General features: G+C 42.4%; 1 protein-coding gene across 9 annotated transcripts in view; it reads right to left on the bottom strand.

Moving 5' to 3' along the window:
- Window positions 1–12,433, bottom strand: part of LOC102429557 (regulator of solute carriers 1) — a 32,708-nt gene extending 20,275 nt beyond the window's left edge. For 6 of the 9 annotated variants that reach the window (XR_002826735.1, XM_023745930.1, XM_023745926.1 and 3 more), the window contains exons 1-5: window positions 11,937–12,433; window positions 8,960–9,196; window positions 7,134–7,260; window positions 4,299–4,426; window positions 356–484 (exon numbers count right to left, since the gene is read on the bottom strand). Coding sequence is in view for 7 of the 9 variants with exons in the window: in XM_023745926.1 (XP_023601694.1) it covers window positions 356–484; window positions 4,299–4,426; window positions 7,134–7,260; window positions 8,960–9,044 (469 nt within the window). In the remaining 2 variants the exon portion in view is untranslated. Of the gene's footprint in view, window positions 1–355; window positions 485–4,298; window positions 4,427–7,133; window positions 7,261–8,959; window positions 9,197–11,936 lie in introns of those variants that run through there. The other 3 variants (XM_023745927.1, XM_014447028.2, XM_014447029.2) reach the window with 3 other exon arrangements.
- Between the last annotated feature and the right edge of the window lie 3,366 nt (window positions 12,434–15,799).

Here is a 15,799-nt window from a genome sequence, read left to right as displayed (position 1 = left end):
AATGAATTATTAATTCCAAAAAAAGGAAAAGCAATTATATTCAATTAGATGGCTATGCTCTCAATAGTATTTATATAATCATGAGTAATAAGCACTATAAACATGTTATTTAGAAATGTGGAGGCAAGCACCAATAGAAGTCTGCTAAAATAGTTGAAAGGAATTATCTGTCAGGAGTAGAAAACAGAAGTACATAGGGGACTGATATTCTTCTTGCCACCAGCTAATATGCACATGTATATGACTTCGATATAGAGCTTACATTTCTCTAAGGCTTGCTGGATCAGATGTACCTGTCCAAGAGAGAAGTTTTTAAATCCACTACTCTACCAAGCCTCCCAGTGCCTCCACTCACCTAGGTGCACCCTTCCAATAATCTTCTGGGTGCCCACTCCTTTGGCGATCCCTGCCCACCGACGATCCACCAGCCTCATTATGTTACACCTTTCCGCACAAGCTTGACTCATAATAGTCATCTGGGCACCTGCAGGTGGAGGGAAATATCAGATAATAAAGACAAAACCCACATTTGTGTTAAGATTAAAAATGCAGCACTAAGAACAAGGCAAAGCAAGTATACCCCAGGCCTTTTCTCTTTTTTAACTATTTCTTTAGTTGATTTTAGAGAGAGGAAGAGAGAAACATCAATGAGAGAGAACCATCAATCGTCTGCCTTCTGCACACCCCATTCTGGGGATCAAGCCTGCCACAGGGACATGTGCCTGATGTGCAACTGAATCAGCCCCTTCAGGGCTACCCAAGGCTTTTATCTGTGCAACATTGTTCCTACCGAGCGGTTTCCTGCCAGGCTTAGTTCACTTTCAGTGCCACAGTGGAATCTGAAACAGTGTAGAAACTTGACATTGAGAGAAAGAATATTTTGTTTAAATGTAATTATTAAATGATACTTAAAAACTTTACCAACAGGAAGCAAAATAACCTGAAAGGACTTCCAAAAAGTCAAAATGACTACACACAGAAATGCTCACCAAGTACTACTTTACATTCAGATGCGTTGCACAAAGCACCTCTAAACATCGCGCCAAGTTGTTGTCACTCCAAATTTTGGGGCACTCTAATTGACCAGTTAAAAAATACATCATAGTCTCTCAAAAAACTGGACCTGAACTCCCTACTGTCTGCTCCAACAGTCAGACCCTCTTCCCTCTCAGGAAGCGGGCAGCGAGGGACTTTTCTCCTGCAGTGACATGTACTCAGCCACAGCTGGAGTTGGCCTGGAGGAAGACACTCTCCTAATCTTTATCTACAGTGCTAACTTCTCCCACGACGAGCTCCCACTCCTGTGTCAGACACTTCTATTTCAAAGCCAATAGGTATAAAACTGTTTCTCCCCAAATAATTCTCACTTTGGATTTCTCTTCCTGCCAACTGAATTGTTTTCGTGCAATAATAAAACTTAGGCATTGTTCACTTTTGACTCCTTTTAGCCTTTCCCCACTTTCAAACTCTGGTCCAATCCTGTTAATAAGTTCTGTGCAATTTCTGCTATTTCTGACGCTCCTTCTTCCAACCACAGCAGTGTGAGTGTAGCTCACACTACATCCCCCTTGCTAGTGGATGAAATCTCTGCTTTCCAAACCACTGTGGATGTATAACTTAAAGCAAGGAGCTAGTTGACCCTGAGTGGCACAGAATTCTCCAGATCTGTCACACTGCCTGCCTTCCTATCTATCACCTTCTTCCACTCACAATGTATCTGCTCAAAGATCCTCAATGGCTACTATTCCTTCTAAGACCAACTTCAAACCACATCCAGCCTCAGAACCCACCACCACCCCCCATCCGGGCCAAACCTTTTCCAGCTGCTGTAGATTGAACGTTTCATGTTGAAACCTAATCCCCGATGCAATGATAGAAAGAGGCAGGGCCTTTGGGGGTGATTAGATCATTAGAGTGGAGGCCTCTTGAATAGGATTCGTGACCCTCACCACTTCCACCACGTGAGGACCCAGGGAGAAGACTGCCATCTATGGACTAGGAACCAGACACCAACCCTCCAGCGCCTTGATCTTGGACTTCCCAGCCTCCAGAACGATGAGAAATAAATCTGTGTTGTTTGTAAGCCACCCAGTTTATGGTATTCGGTTATGGCAGCCCAAGCAGACTCAGACGACAGACTTATATTCCAAATGCCCTTACACCTTGTACTTGACCGGGGGGAATGTGTTCCCTTTGCCTGTTACTCACTTTGACCCGCCCGGAGAGTGCCCCTTCCCTGCTTCCACTTTCTAATTGTGCTTATGCTTTAAGCCCAGTTCACGGCCCACCTCCTCCCCACTGACTGTCCTTTCCCTCACGATGTCTCCTCAAACTCAATCCCAACATTTTCTGTTCATGTTGCTCATTAAGGCTTCTTACACTACACAGGCACTGGAAGGTCTTGGCATCTGAAGAAGGTTAGATTTAAGAAGGCCCAGAAATAATGAAAAAAAGGGAGTTTGGGAAGGTGATTTTCATTTACCTTCCTCCTTCCTCCCCATTTTACTCCACAAAAGCTAGTTACTGATGTACAGGAAGCAATCCCAGGATGGGAAGGGTCCCTTTTACCGCGCTCCTGCCTCTTTTCAAGCCTCAGCTCCAAGCCCCACTCCTCTGCCCATGGAGATAGCTCAGTTCAAATGGCCTCTCTTTTGAAGCCACACCTGAGGTGAAGCATCCGTCAGTGAGAATGTGGTTTCTATATTCATCCAACATGCACCTGATTTTTGCACAGTGCTTGAGTCCTGGCACCAAACCGACCAGGGGCTGGATCCAAGATCTACTGCTCGTGAACTCTGGACACCTGGAAGAATGACTTCCCCTCTCTATGTCTAAGTTTCCTCTCCTAGAAAATAGGGGTAACAGAACGCAGTTCTTGGGGGACATGCTGAGGATTAAGTAAAAGTGAATAAACTAATATATATTAAGCACCTTAGGTAATTTAGCATGAATGAGCATGGTGCTTACCATACAGAAAGGGCTCAATAAATACTAGTGTCAGATTAGGGTCTCCTATAGGTATTTGTTACTGTGAAGCACCAGTTAGTAAGTCTTGCCCCCTGAGCACTCAGCACAAGGCCCTGTACATAGCATTCAACAGACATTTTAAAACTTGAATAATCAGCAGTTTACTTCTCCCAGGAATGTATGCATCTCAGTATAAGCTCTTTCCAATAGTTGAAACCTAGCATGTTCTCAAGTACTTGTGGATGAACAAATGGAGGAAAAATGCCTGGCCGGCGTGGCTCAGTGTTGGAGCGTCGACCTGTGAACCAGGGGGTCACGGTTCAATTCCCGGTCAGGGCACATGCCCAGGTTACGGGCTCAATCCCCAGTGTGGGGTGTGCAGAAGGCAGCCAATTGGTGGCTCTCTCTCATCATTGATGTTTCTCTCTCTCTTTTTTCTCCCTTCCTCTCTGAAATCAGTAAAAATATATATATTAAAAAACAAAAAACAAAACAAATGGAGGAAAAGTTAACTTGAGCAGGAGCTTTTAGTACTCTAGGAAGTCATACCGGGAAGACCGTTGTCACACCCACATGTGGTCTCACTAAAAAAGCAAAGAGCTGTTACTAAGAGATAAGGTGACAGTTAGTACAGGGATTATCTGAATCTTCAAGTGCAAAACTCCCTGCCTCCTTTCCTGGCCGTTCTTTCTTCTTTCAGGTCAAGAACCATGCCCTGTATCCTACACTCCTCAGTGCTCCTGGCACACAGATGAGGCAGAAATACTGGTTTGACCTACACTACATAGCTCCTTTAAAAAAAAAAAAATTTCTTTATTGATTTCAGAGAGGAAGGGAGAGGAAGAGATAGAAACATCAATGATGAGAATCATTGCTCAGCTGCCTCTTGCACGCCCCCTACTGGGGATCGAGCCTGCAACCTGGGCATGTGCCCTTGGCCAGAATCAAACCCGGGACCCTTCAGTCCCCAGGCTGACGCTCTATCCACTGAGCCAAATTGGCTAGGGCTACACAGCTCCTTCTTTATTAGATTCTTATCCTAAACCAAATGGTTCCCCAATTCCTTAGAGGTACCCTAGAATTCAGTATGCCAAATAAGGGGCACAGGAAGATAAAGGAGACACCGAAAAGACAAAACTGGTGAAGAAATGATTAAAAAAACAAGCCTATCACAAACAAGAAAAGATGGGAAGTGAAACAACCCCCAGGTTTGCTGGCGAGCAGTCCACAGGACAAATGCCATCTTTAAGGACACCAGGGTCTCTCCTTCTTCCTGTGTCAGGTCAGAATGTTCGCTGGAGAGACAAAGATACAAAGGACGGAGACGTCACCTGAGTCAACAAAGGCTTTCACAGGATGTCCATTCACTTTGCAGTTAATATAAAGCATCACTACTTGGCCAAAACTTTCCGGAGCCTCCTCCATAGCTATGGTCATGTTTTCCTCAATGTTCTGTTGCCTGTAACAAACCAAAACCAGGGACACTAAGAGCATTACTTCCATGAAGAGAGATCTGTCTCAAAGTCACGATATTAAAACAGATCTGTGCGTATCTTTTGTCCCAGCTATAGCAGCCGAGTCATTAAAATGGAAATTGGTACTCTACCCTGCAGTCTGTGATTTAGTAGGAGGCAGTGAGATACACAGCAGAAAATTAAAGGCAAAGAAATTACCCTCATGTAAAATGACTAGTTTGTTCCCTTTACAAGCTCAGAAACAGGAAAAGAAACTTCTGGAGAATAAGGGTCACAACCCTTTTTATCCTACAGAATGTTAAAATTTCATGAGTGCTCCAATTTTAACTGAGGACTTACTGGGTATATGGGTACATTTGCTATGTCCAGGGCATTAAAAAATTGTTTGCAAATACAATACCGATGTCTTAACTGCTTGTTGTTGCATCTGCTGCTTAATCTCTAAGACTGGGTTTTCTAATCCGCAAAATGAGGATAATTCATTCCTATTACAGGACTGCTGAGAGGTGGAAAGCATCATTATATGATGCCAACATAAGAGCGGATGTTAAAAAAACTCAAAAAATAACCTTCTACCCACCTATCACTTAGAAAACTATACACACATATAAATCACTGTTCACCTGGTCATCAAATAATTTCTTCTAAAATTGAACATTCTAATTCTTACACGAGAAAAGCACATAAAAGGGAGTTCCAGCTTACTCTAGCATCTCATGTCTCCTCCATTCCCAACCTCCTTTAAAAAAAATAACCAAATAGGACCAACATTAATGGAAACTAGGGCAGGGGCTAGGCCACTTACTTGAAGACAGTAACAAAACAAGGTCCAAGGTTTGGACAAGTCACACTGTAAACCAGGCATTAGAAAACTACAGCCCAGTTCATTTACATCCCGGCATTATCTCTGGCTGTACCTTACCGCCCTGGCAGAACTGAGCACCCGCCATACAGATAGTGTGGCCTGCAATGCCTCAACTATTTACTATTTGGCCATAATGGGTAAAGTGTACTGACCCCTGCTCTAAACTGTCCTTTCTGTAGTAACACTTTAGCTCAACTGAACTGATAGTTTTATCAGCCATTCTCTATTGGAATATTAAACTTCTCAGAAAACCGAAGGCACACTCCTTTAACTTAGGCCAGTGGTTCTGAGCCTTGGCCGCACATTAGAATCACCTACAAATCTTTTTAAAATCCTGATGTCTGGGCCTCATCCTCCGGAAATTCTGTTTCTTTGTTACTAATGCTGTGGCCTCACCCCATAACAAAGAAATTTCCGGAGGATGAGGCCCAGACATCAGGATTTTAAAAAGATTTCCAGGTGATTCTAATGTGCGGCCAAGGTTGAGAACCACTGAGTTAGGCAAACATGCAAGCTATTATACCTTAGTGTAGACATTCCCTGTACAATCACTGGTGAAGCATAAAACATTAATAGGCATTCAATAATTACAGCTTTCTCGTGTGCCGTATTATTAAATTTAGAAATAGCCTAAAATTAGTTGTGCACTATGCACTCCTGACACTGCAGTGCCTCCAAAAACCCTCTGAGACCATGCCAGTTCCTTTGGCTATTCTGGGCTCTGTATGTAGGTTCGTTACAGGTACTAGGTTTTCTCCTTGGAAAGAATGTATGCATTCCCCATTTCCTTTACCCCGCCCTGGGAGGAAACACGAGCCACATGGATATGCCTCATTTCACTTCTGCTCTTCCAATAGCTCAGTGCCATGGTTTAGCTATGATGCCTCACCACACTCCCTCCCACACCTCCTGCTTCCTGGGTTGAACATATTCTTGAGAATTATATAAGGTTCCCTTATAGTTGTGATGCAGTCTAGTTCCGAGAACACAAACATCTTCCTATTTCTCTGAGTAGATTTAACGAGTGAGATGTTTCTCAAAGATATTCATGAATTCTGATATAATTAATAGGAACACTTAATAAGGACACAAATGGCTTAGGGCTGTCATGTGATTCTTGTGTACAATGTACATTTCTTTGATTTCAAATGCAATCAGAGAAATAAGAAAGAAAACCATTATCTAACTTCCAAGCTGACAGTATAATATAATGACCAACTTAGGCATCATGTAAATGACCAAAGATGATGACAAAGCCCCTAAAAGTAGTACTGGTGCAGTTATGGTCTTCATATTTATACCAAAAACCATTACAATGAGGCACAAAAACTGAGATGTGGGTGGTGGTGTTGAGGGGTAGCAGCTGAAATTTTGACTTCAAAGGGAGTGACTGAACATCATCTGGCTTGTGGTTGGTCATGTGATCAAGGTTGGCATTAGCATTATTGTACCTGTTTTAGGAGTGGAGCCCAAGCATGTGCATTTTTAAAAGATTCCAACAAGATTTTAATGCAGCCTCAGGTGGGAACTACATCATGGAATCCTGGGGTCATCTACCTGCAGTTGCTTTGATGACACACTGGGCTAGTCAGGGAGTCTTTACTAACATTTTAGAGGAGAAAAGTCATTTGTATGGGTACCTTTGTAATGTTGAATCAAAATGTGAGGAAAATGGGCGTTAGAATGAAGGAAAGGACTGAAGTTACTATCTTGGGTGCAAAATAAGGAATCTACCTCAAAGCAGATGCCCAACCAATACAAGACAGCCTGTAGTTTGGGAAGTCTCCATTCTCTAACTCTTGCTGTTTAGGTGAAGGCATCATTACCTTATATCTTCTTCTATTTTTGCCTGAGCTTCAAGATCAAAAGGGTCAGCAGAAAAGAGACGAATCCTTTCTTGCTCTCTCCGGGCTCGGTCCTGCTGCTGCTCCACCAGGACCCTAGTAAATTTCTCTACAAAAGGAGGAAAATCTTAAGTACCACTAGATTTTCATTCCTTACTAGTACTTTCCCACATCAGACAATTACTCAAAATATGACTATAAGAGATGCAGAAAAGATGCCTAAAAAATCATTTTTTGTTTGACTCCTTTCCCCCCCTTTTTAATGAATGTATTGGGATGATACTGGTTAACAAAATTGTACATGTTTCAGGTGCAGAATTCTACAAGATGCCTAAAAATAAATGAGCAATTACATTTACTTTCTATTCTCTGAGGCAAGACTATTTCTTCACCTAAATTCAGTGTAAAGAAATAAAATATTTGGAAAAATCATTTAGTCTTGTAAGAAGTTACCCATCACATCATCTCTACTCAGAGAGAAGGACTTTTCAATTTAAATCTGGAAAATGCTATAAAGGACCCCACTTGTCCCCTCCCCACTGCCCTTATCATTCTTTTGGCTAGAAATAAAATAGAGCGCTACAAACCCCCTTTCCTCTTCTGGTTTCATTTCCTTTATAACAATCTGCCTTAAAGCAGACAAATTAAATGCAAACTACTGTTAGCCTATCTACATTACCTGATGGGTAACAGACAGGAATATTAGTAAAGAGGAAAGATTGCTTAGTATAAGATACATTACAAAAATCACCTTTATTTTGCTATTTCTTGAATCGGGGTGCATTTAAATGTGTAAACTTAAATGTGCCATCATCATGGTCTTTGACAAATATGCTGCATAAGAAATTAAAGGAACCAAGATACTGGTCATATGAACTAATACTCACGATATAGATGAATCTATAATTATTAAGTTGAGTGAAAGAAGCCTGACATGAAAGGACATACTGTATGATTCCATTTACATGAGGATCAAATATAGGCAAAACTAATTTATAATGATTATCAGAATATTGGTAGCCTATAAGGGGAGGAAACTGAATGAAAGAGAACATAATGGAATTTTCTGGAAAGAAATGTTCTAGTTCTTGATTGGGGTGGTGGATATATGAGTCAGCCAAAACTCGAACTGTATACAAAAATTCTGTGAATTTCTCTGTAGGTAAGTATTACTTCAATTTACAAAATGGTTAAGAAATGAGTTGTTAAGTATCTGTTATGTTTTAAAATTTAATCAGAACAGTTTCGTAAAATGGGAGAAATTTACAGAGAAAACTTGACTCATAAAGAGGACTAAAAATAAATGTTCTGTGAAATGAAAGAATGGCTCAAGTACAGCTCCAAATAGACTGCTGCAGGTAACAACCCCTTCATTAAACTTGGCGTGGATGAGAGTAAGGGGGTTCAATCTGCCACACAGCCGAAGGCCTCAGACCTGTTTCCTGTAACTAACAAGCATCAAAAGGCTTATTGGCGCTCTTCTTTAATGGAAGGTCTAACTAAACAGGTAAAATTTCAGTACCTGGATTATGTGCTGCTGAAATACTGAAATAATAGGGAAAAAAGAGTGGAAGGGGGCTGGTTTAGCTGGACTTTAGGACTCTATGCAGCCCCTAAAATTTTGTCACTACTGTCATTAACTCAGCCTTCAACATTAGCACTAACTTACTTCTCATAGACTAACTGATATGTTCAATAACTCATGTGCCATAGTGGGCTGAACACAGTAGTTGTATCCCATTCTCCCCACCTGCTATGATACACTACTTCACCTCAGGTAAACTTGGCAGTCTTTTAGATTAACTTACCGAGATCTCCACTGAGCAGAGCATCTGCCAGGGGCGGGTTGCGTTCCTTCAGCAAGGACAGCTCATGGGGGTTGGCCAGCAACATGTCTCGGAGCAAGGCTGGATTGTCCAAGCCCTGCGGAGATAAAGCTAGTTCTCCGGGAGATGAGTGGGACTGCTGTGCTCCGGGTGGCTGCCGCTGCCGGGAGCTCGAGGTGCCAGGCACAGATATACTGCGAAAGTCTATTCGGGGTAAGTCTGTTGAGGAAAAGTGATTGTTTACTTTAGATGATCCGTGAAAACAAGCATCTGACGGAAACAGAACATGTGCTCATACACGGTATATAACATAGTAAGTGGTGATCGCAGATATACTATGGCCCCTCCCTTGCTCCAGTTTCTCATGTTGACTTTGAATATAAAGACTGCAGCCTGAGAGTGAACAGGCAGGAAAAATACAAGGAGAGGGGGGAGACTATGGTAGTAACCCCAAATTTTGGGCTTATAAAATATCATACAATAGATGTTTTTGTTTTTTAAAAAAGTAAACCTAGTCTTAAATGTAACTACAAAAATTGATGTCGTTCTTAAGGAGAACCGTGGTCTGCTTTGAAATATGCTCTGAGGATCCTGACACCCTGGTAAAGAATACTATACATATCAAGCGCACAGCACAAATGACCGATGTTAAATCCTACAAGCCTGTGTTGTACATAGTAGGTCTTTGTCCATCTGTGCCTCACTGCAACTCTACCGATAGCCCTGGGGAACTCGCAGGTGTAATCATTTCACAAGAGAGAAAAACAGAAGAAAAATAACATGCACAGGTTCCAGTGCTGAGTACACTAACAGACATAACAGGCCCTACACTCCAGGCTGAGCTGACTTATTAAACTAAAAGTAAAAAGAAAGGGAGCCTTACACAAAGGACCCAAATATTGTATGATTCTATTTATATGGAATATCCAGAATAGGAAAATACACAGAGACAGTGGACCAATGGTTGCCAGGGCTGGGAGGCTTGAGGGAAGATGAAGAATTACAGGGTTCCTTTTTAAAGTGATGAATGTGCTATAACTGATTGTAGTGATGGTTGCACAACTCTCAATATATTAAAAATCATCGCATTGTATCCTCCAAATGAGAGAATTGTGTGGTATGTGAATGATCTCAATAAAACTATTACTTAAAAACTTTTATTTTTTAAAAGGAAGAAGAAAAGAGAAGTAGAGCCAGAATGAGGGGCGAGGACTGAATAAATCCACATTTCTCCAATCACAACATGCAGATGATGGTCACACTTGTCCCAAGCCTGGGGCTATCCTGAAGCCTTTTGGACCTCAAATAGGAGGAAATGCTTAAACTTGGGCATAAGGTTTGTGTCTCTTAGCATGGGTCCAACCAGTCACTTTCTTCAACTAGACCTCAGCTGGCAGTTAGTAGTGTATGTGTACCAACTTCCAACCAATGAAAAGGTGAAGTGAATGGCATGATCTTTGTGAGGGAAACTATACCAATTAGCAGAACACATATGGGCGGGCCTTCTTTGTGGGTTGAGAAATTTTACCTCCAACCCTGTTACACTTATCTGGAGAATCTGTTCACTTTAGAAAAATTTTGAAAAACTTGTTTACCTTGTAGACCAGATCGCATTCTCTCCCTCACCTAGTGGCTCTCTTGTCCATATAGGGCAGTCCAGAAAAAACCAGCTACGTTTCCAGAACTAACGATCTCACCAACTTATTCAAAGGAAGATTTGGTTTTCAATGACTGGCATATTGGAGCCACTACTCTTTCTGAAGTTTACCACCAGCCCCAGGGAGTAATGTGATCCAAATCCGGGAGGAACCCTGCCAGTGATCTCTTCTAGCCCAGTTCCAGGCTGAATGGAAGCACTGTGCTCTAAGCCAGAGACTGGCATCGCCTGGACACCTATCAGTTGTTACCATCAATTTTAAAACCAAGTGACCTGGAGAATAAACACTGTTTAAAGAAGCCTATCAGGATATGATAGGGAGTGGAGAAAAACTCATACATCTCATCAAGTAGTTCCACATCAGAACCTTGTAAAAAACTTTGGTAGATCAAAAACCCCTTTGAGTACCTTAAGCAAGTTATGAGCCCTGTCCCCATGAAATGCCCACACCCTCACAATTCTGCTTCTTATTTCAGGGACACAGAAACCTCTTAAATTCAATGCACAGATTCAAAATTATAAACACCTACCCAGGGTGGAACACCTAAGATAAAGAATCCTTTCTTCTTTTTACATGATTAATGGAGGCGGTGAGAAAGAACCAGAAGTTAGTGGTTTAGCTGCTTACTATTCATAAAGTTCAGTATAATAGAAAAGCACCGAGTCTTAATTCCTATGCCTTCCCTTATTAGCTATGTAACTTGGAAGACATAATTGAAAATCAGAGTTTCGGCTCTGGCTAGTGTGGCTCAGTTGGTTGGAACACCTTCCCATGCACCAAAAGGTGGTGGGTTTGATTCCTGGTCAGGGCATATCTGGGAGACAACCGATTGATGTTTCTCCCCCTTTCTCTCTCCCTTCCTCTAAATAAATAAATAAATAAATAAATAAATAAAATCAGAGTTTCATCTGTTAATGGTAATAAATTGTAAAGAGGAATCTCTTCCCTTACATCCGAGTTAGATCACGTGAGTACCTGGCTGACTGCAAAGACCTGCTACTGAACCTCAGACACAACGCAGCATGTCAGTCAGCAATCAGGCATGTGGAGCCTCTCCAAGTCCTTCCCAAGGACAAAATTATCATTGATAACGACAGAAGCTAACATTGAGGGCTTGCTATGTGCTGAAGGTTCTACAAGCATTATTCTCACATCAACTCTGGGAGTTGAGTTCAAGGGGCAGAGTCAGGATCTGCACCCTAGTAGTCTGAATCAAAAGCGAATCCAAAACTCTGATCACTACCCTATGCTACCGACTCATGCTTGTGTCGGGGATGCTAACCCATTCCGAGATGTCTTACTTGGAAACTGTGAAGGTCGAGGGTCCACATTCTCCTTCTGTCGTAAAATCACGACATCTCCATCTTTCAAGCCGTAAGAAGCCAGAGACCTGTGGTTGTCTGTGAGAGGTCTTTCAGCATGGACAATCTACAACCAGAAAAGATGTCACAGTACAAAGCACGGAGAAGTACCACGGAGCAAGGGAGACCAGGTTTCCTCTTCATCAGATAGTGTCACTTCCTGCACAACCCTCCAACGGTTTCCCATCACACCTAGAATAAAGCCAGTCCTTCTCACCACCTCTAGGCTCCCTCTGACCTGATCTCACACCACGATTGCTGTTTCTCAAGTAACGATTTCCTCTCAAGGCCGTTCCACTTGCTTTCTCGCTACCTGAGGAATGTTTTTTCCCATCATTTTTAGATCTCTCATCAAACATTACCTTTTCTTTTCTTTCTTCTTTTTTTTAAATTAAATCTTCATTGTTCAGATTATTACAGGTGTTCCTCTTTTTTCTCCCCATAGCTCTCCTCCACCCAGTTCCCACCCCCCCCTCTGCCCTTACCCCTCCCACTGTCCTCATCCATAGGTGTACCGATTTTTGTCCAGTCTCTTCCTGCACCCCCACACCCCTTTCGCCCCAAGAATTGTCAGTCCACTCCCTTTCCATGCCCCTGGTTCTATTATATTCACCAGTTTACTCTGTTCATCAGATTTTTTATTCACTTGATTCTTAGATTCACTTGTTGATAGATGCATGTTTGTTGTTCATAATTTGTATCTTTACCTTTTTCTTCTTCCTCTTCTTAAAGGATACCTTTCAGCATTTCGTCTAATACTGGTTTAGTGGTGGTGAACTTCTTTAGCTTTTTCTTATCTGTGAAGCTCTTTATCTGACCTTCTATTCTGAATGATAGCTTTGCTGGATAAAGTAATCTTGGTTGTAGGTTCTTGCTATTCATCACTTTGAATATTTCTTGCCACTCTCTTCTAGCCTGCATAGTTTCTGTTGAGAAATCAGCTGACAGTTGATGGGTACTCCCTTGTAGGTAACTGAGTTTCTTTTCTCTTGCTGCTTTTAAGATTCTCTCTTTGTCTTTTGCTCTTGGCATTTTAATTATGTGTCTTGGTGTGGTCCTCTTTGGATTCCTTTTGTTTGGGGTTCTCTGAGCTTCCTGGACTTGTAAGTCTACTTCTTTCACCAGGTAGGGGAAGTTTTCTGTCATTATTTCTTCAAATAGGTTTTCAATATCTTGCCCTCTCTCTTCTTCTGGCACCCCTTTAATTCTGATGTTGGTACGATTGAAGTTGTCCCAGAGGCTCCTTACACTATCTTCATATTTTTGGATTCTTTTTGCTTTTCCGGTTGGGTATTTTTTGTTTCTTCATATTTCAAATCTTTGACTTGATTCTTGGGATCCTCTTCTCTGCTGTTGGATCTCTGTATATTATTCTTTATTTCAGTCAGTGTATGCTTAATTTCTAGTTGGTCTTTTTTCATATCCTCCAAGGTCTCACTAAATTTATCGGCGGTTTCCATAAAATTCTTGAAAAACCTTAAAAGTGTGGTTTTGAACTCTATATCCAGTCGTTTGCTTTCCTCCATTTCTGTCATTTGTGACCTGTTTCTTTGTCTCGGCATTTTTTATGCGTCCCTTTGTTGGTAGAGTGGCTTTGTGTGCTAGGTATCCTATAGGGCCCAGTGACTCAGCCTCCCCAATTACCTGAGGTGGACACTCTTGGTACACCCCCTTGTGGGCTTTGTGCACAGTCTTGTTGTAGTTAAGCCTTGAATGTTGTTGGTATCAATGGGAGGAATTGACCTCCAGGCCCATTGGCTGTGAGAATCAGCTGTGTTTGCAGTTGGAGAACTTCTGTGCTGAAGACACCCTTCTGGGGCAAGACTTGCTTCAGTAGGGCTTTGGTGCTCACTGAGTCTGCCCCCTGAGTGTGTTCCTTATGGATCTGAGGAGTTGTAATCTGGATGGTCCCACTCTGACCACTGGGTACACTGGCTCTTGGTTCTAAGGAGGTGCTATTTTAGCCTCTGCCTAAGGCTACCCAGCAGGAGCTACGAAGAGATCTGCAGATTCCCCTTCCTTTTTTGGGGGGTTTGGAGGTGCCCAGATGAGGCCCAGCTGTGAAGCAATGCAAGCTGCTGTGGGGCCTTGGGTCTTCTCTTGGAAGTTCTGGGTCTGTCTGGCCCAGCTGCAGTTTGTTAGGTACTTTTCAGATTGCAAAGGGCCAGGGCATTCATATGCAAAAGCTTCTGCTGCAGCCTGGGTGGGGCGGGGTCTCAGGGAATCAAAGGGAGGAGCAAGCAGCTATGGCTGATCCTCACCTTGCGCTAAGGGGCCGCGCGTCTCATTGTCCCGGTAATTGCTGCAAGCACCTCTGAGGGAAAGCCGCCCTCAAGTTCCGAGTTCTGCCTGCTGCCAGACAGTCCAGTTTCTGCCCGTATGAGCCCTAGGGTCCCCAGAGACTTCCCGGAACTGGAGTTCAGAGCATTCAGGAGCTTGTGACTCCCTCCTGATTCAAAAAGCCGAGTCCTCAGGTGCCCGCCCCTTTCCGCGCGCACTCGAGCCTCCGTACCTCTGCACTTTACTTCCGCACCTCCTCTGAGTCTCAGTGTGCTTTTCTCTTTCCTTCTAGTTGTAGAATTTCCACTCAGCCAGCCTTCCTGTAGTTCTGGATGATGTCCGTTTTGTCTTTTCGTTGTATTTTTGAAGTTGTTGTGGGAGGCAGCAATTTCTGGTGTTTACCTATGCCGCCATCTTGGTTTCTCAAACATTACCTTTTCAGAGACCTTTTCTCATCACCTTCACCTACACACATATTTATTTCTTTTTTGTACTCCTGCTCCCACTAAAATGTAAACTACTGGAGGGACAATGACCTGGCTTTGCTTTGCCATATCCCAACTGCCCAGAAGGAGGTCCTGTCAGGATAAATAATGCCCAACTATTTTGTGAATAAAAGGACAAATGAGTCTATGGGAAGTAGTGGGATATAATAACCTCAGATTTCACTTTGAGCAGAGAGGGAAATGGGAATGATTTTACTCTCGGTATGCAAACTACAATACTATTAAATAATGCGTGCATATCCCCTCCCCCCCGTTTTAGTGAGATGGAACTGACATAAAAACCGGTATTATTTTTAGATATACACCATGGTTTGATATGTGTATTTTGCGAAATGATCACAATAAATTAACCATCCATCACCTCACATAGTTACAATTTTTTTTCCCGTGATAAATTTTAAAATTTACTATCTTAGTAACTTTCAAATATATGACATAGTATTACCTTTAGTTAACACACTGAACATTACATCCCAATATGTCCATTATTTATTTATTTTTTAATCCTTACCCAAGGATATGTTCATTGATTTTAGAGAGAGGAAGGGAAGGAAAGAGAGAAACATTAATTAGTTGCCTCTCGTACACGCCCCGACTGGGGATCGGGCCCGCAACCTAGGCAGGTAGGTGCCCTGATTGGGAATTGAACCCGCAACCTTCAGGTTTACAGGATGCTCCAACCAACTGAGCCACATGGCCAGGACCCAATGTCCATTTTTAAAATGATCTTGCACACTAGCAAGTCTAAAAGGTTCCCAAACACCAACCTTCCTGCATTCTCCCCCTCCCCCCGCCTTTTAATATCCCCAAGGTTTTATCACTCATGTTTATGAGTGGAAGATAAAAGTGGAAGACATTCCAAAAAGAATGATTAAACACAGGTGGAAAAAAGGAACAGGGATGTACTACTAATAAAACTATTTTTATGGGCCTTGGCTGGGTAGCTCAGTTGGTTAAAGCATTGTCCAGATATATCAAGGTTTCTGGTTCAATCCCCAGTCAGGGCACACACAAGAA

The sequence above is a fragment of the Myotis lucifugus genome, unplaced genomic scaffold (assembly GCF_000147115.1).
Source record: "Myotis lucifugus unplaced genomic scaffold, Myoluc2.0 scaffold_604, whole genome shotgun sequence".
NCBI classification, from domain to species: Eukaryota; Metazoa; Chordata; class Mammalia; order Chiroptera; family Vespertilionidae; genus Myotis; species Myotis lucifugus.
Note: the sequence above shows the minus strand (reverse complement) of the source record. Positions and strands in the feature narration are given on the sequence as shown.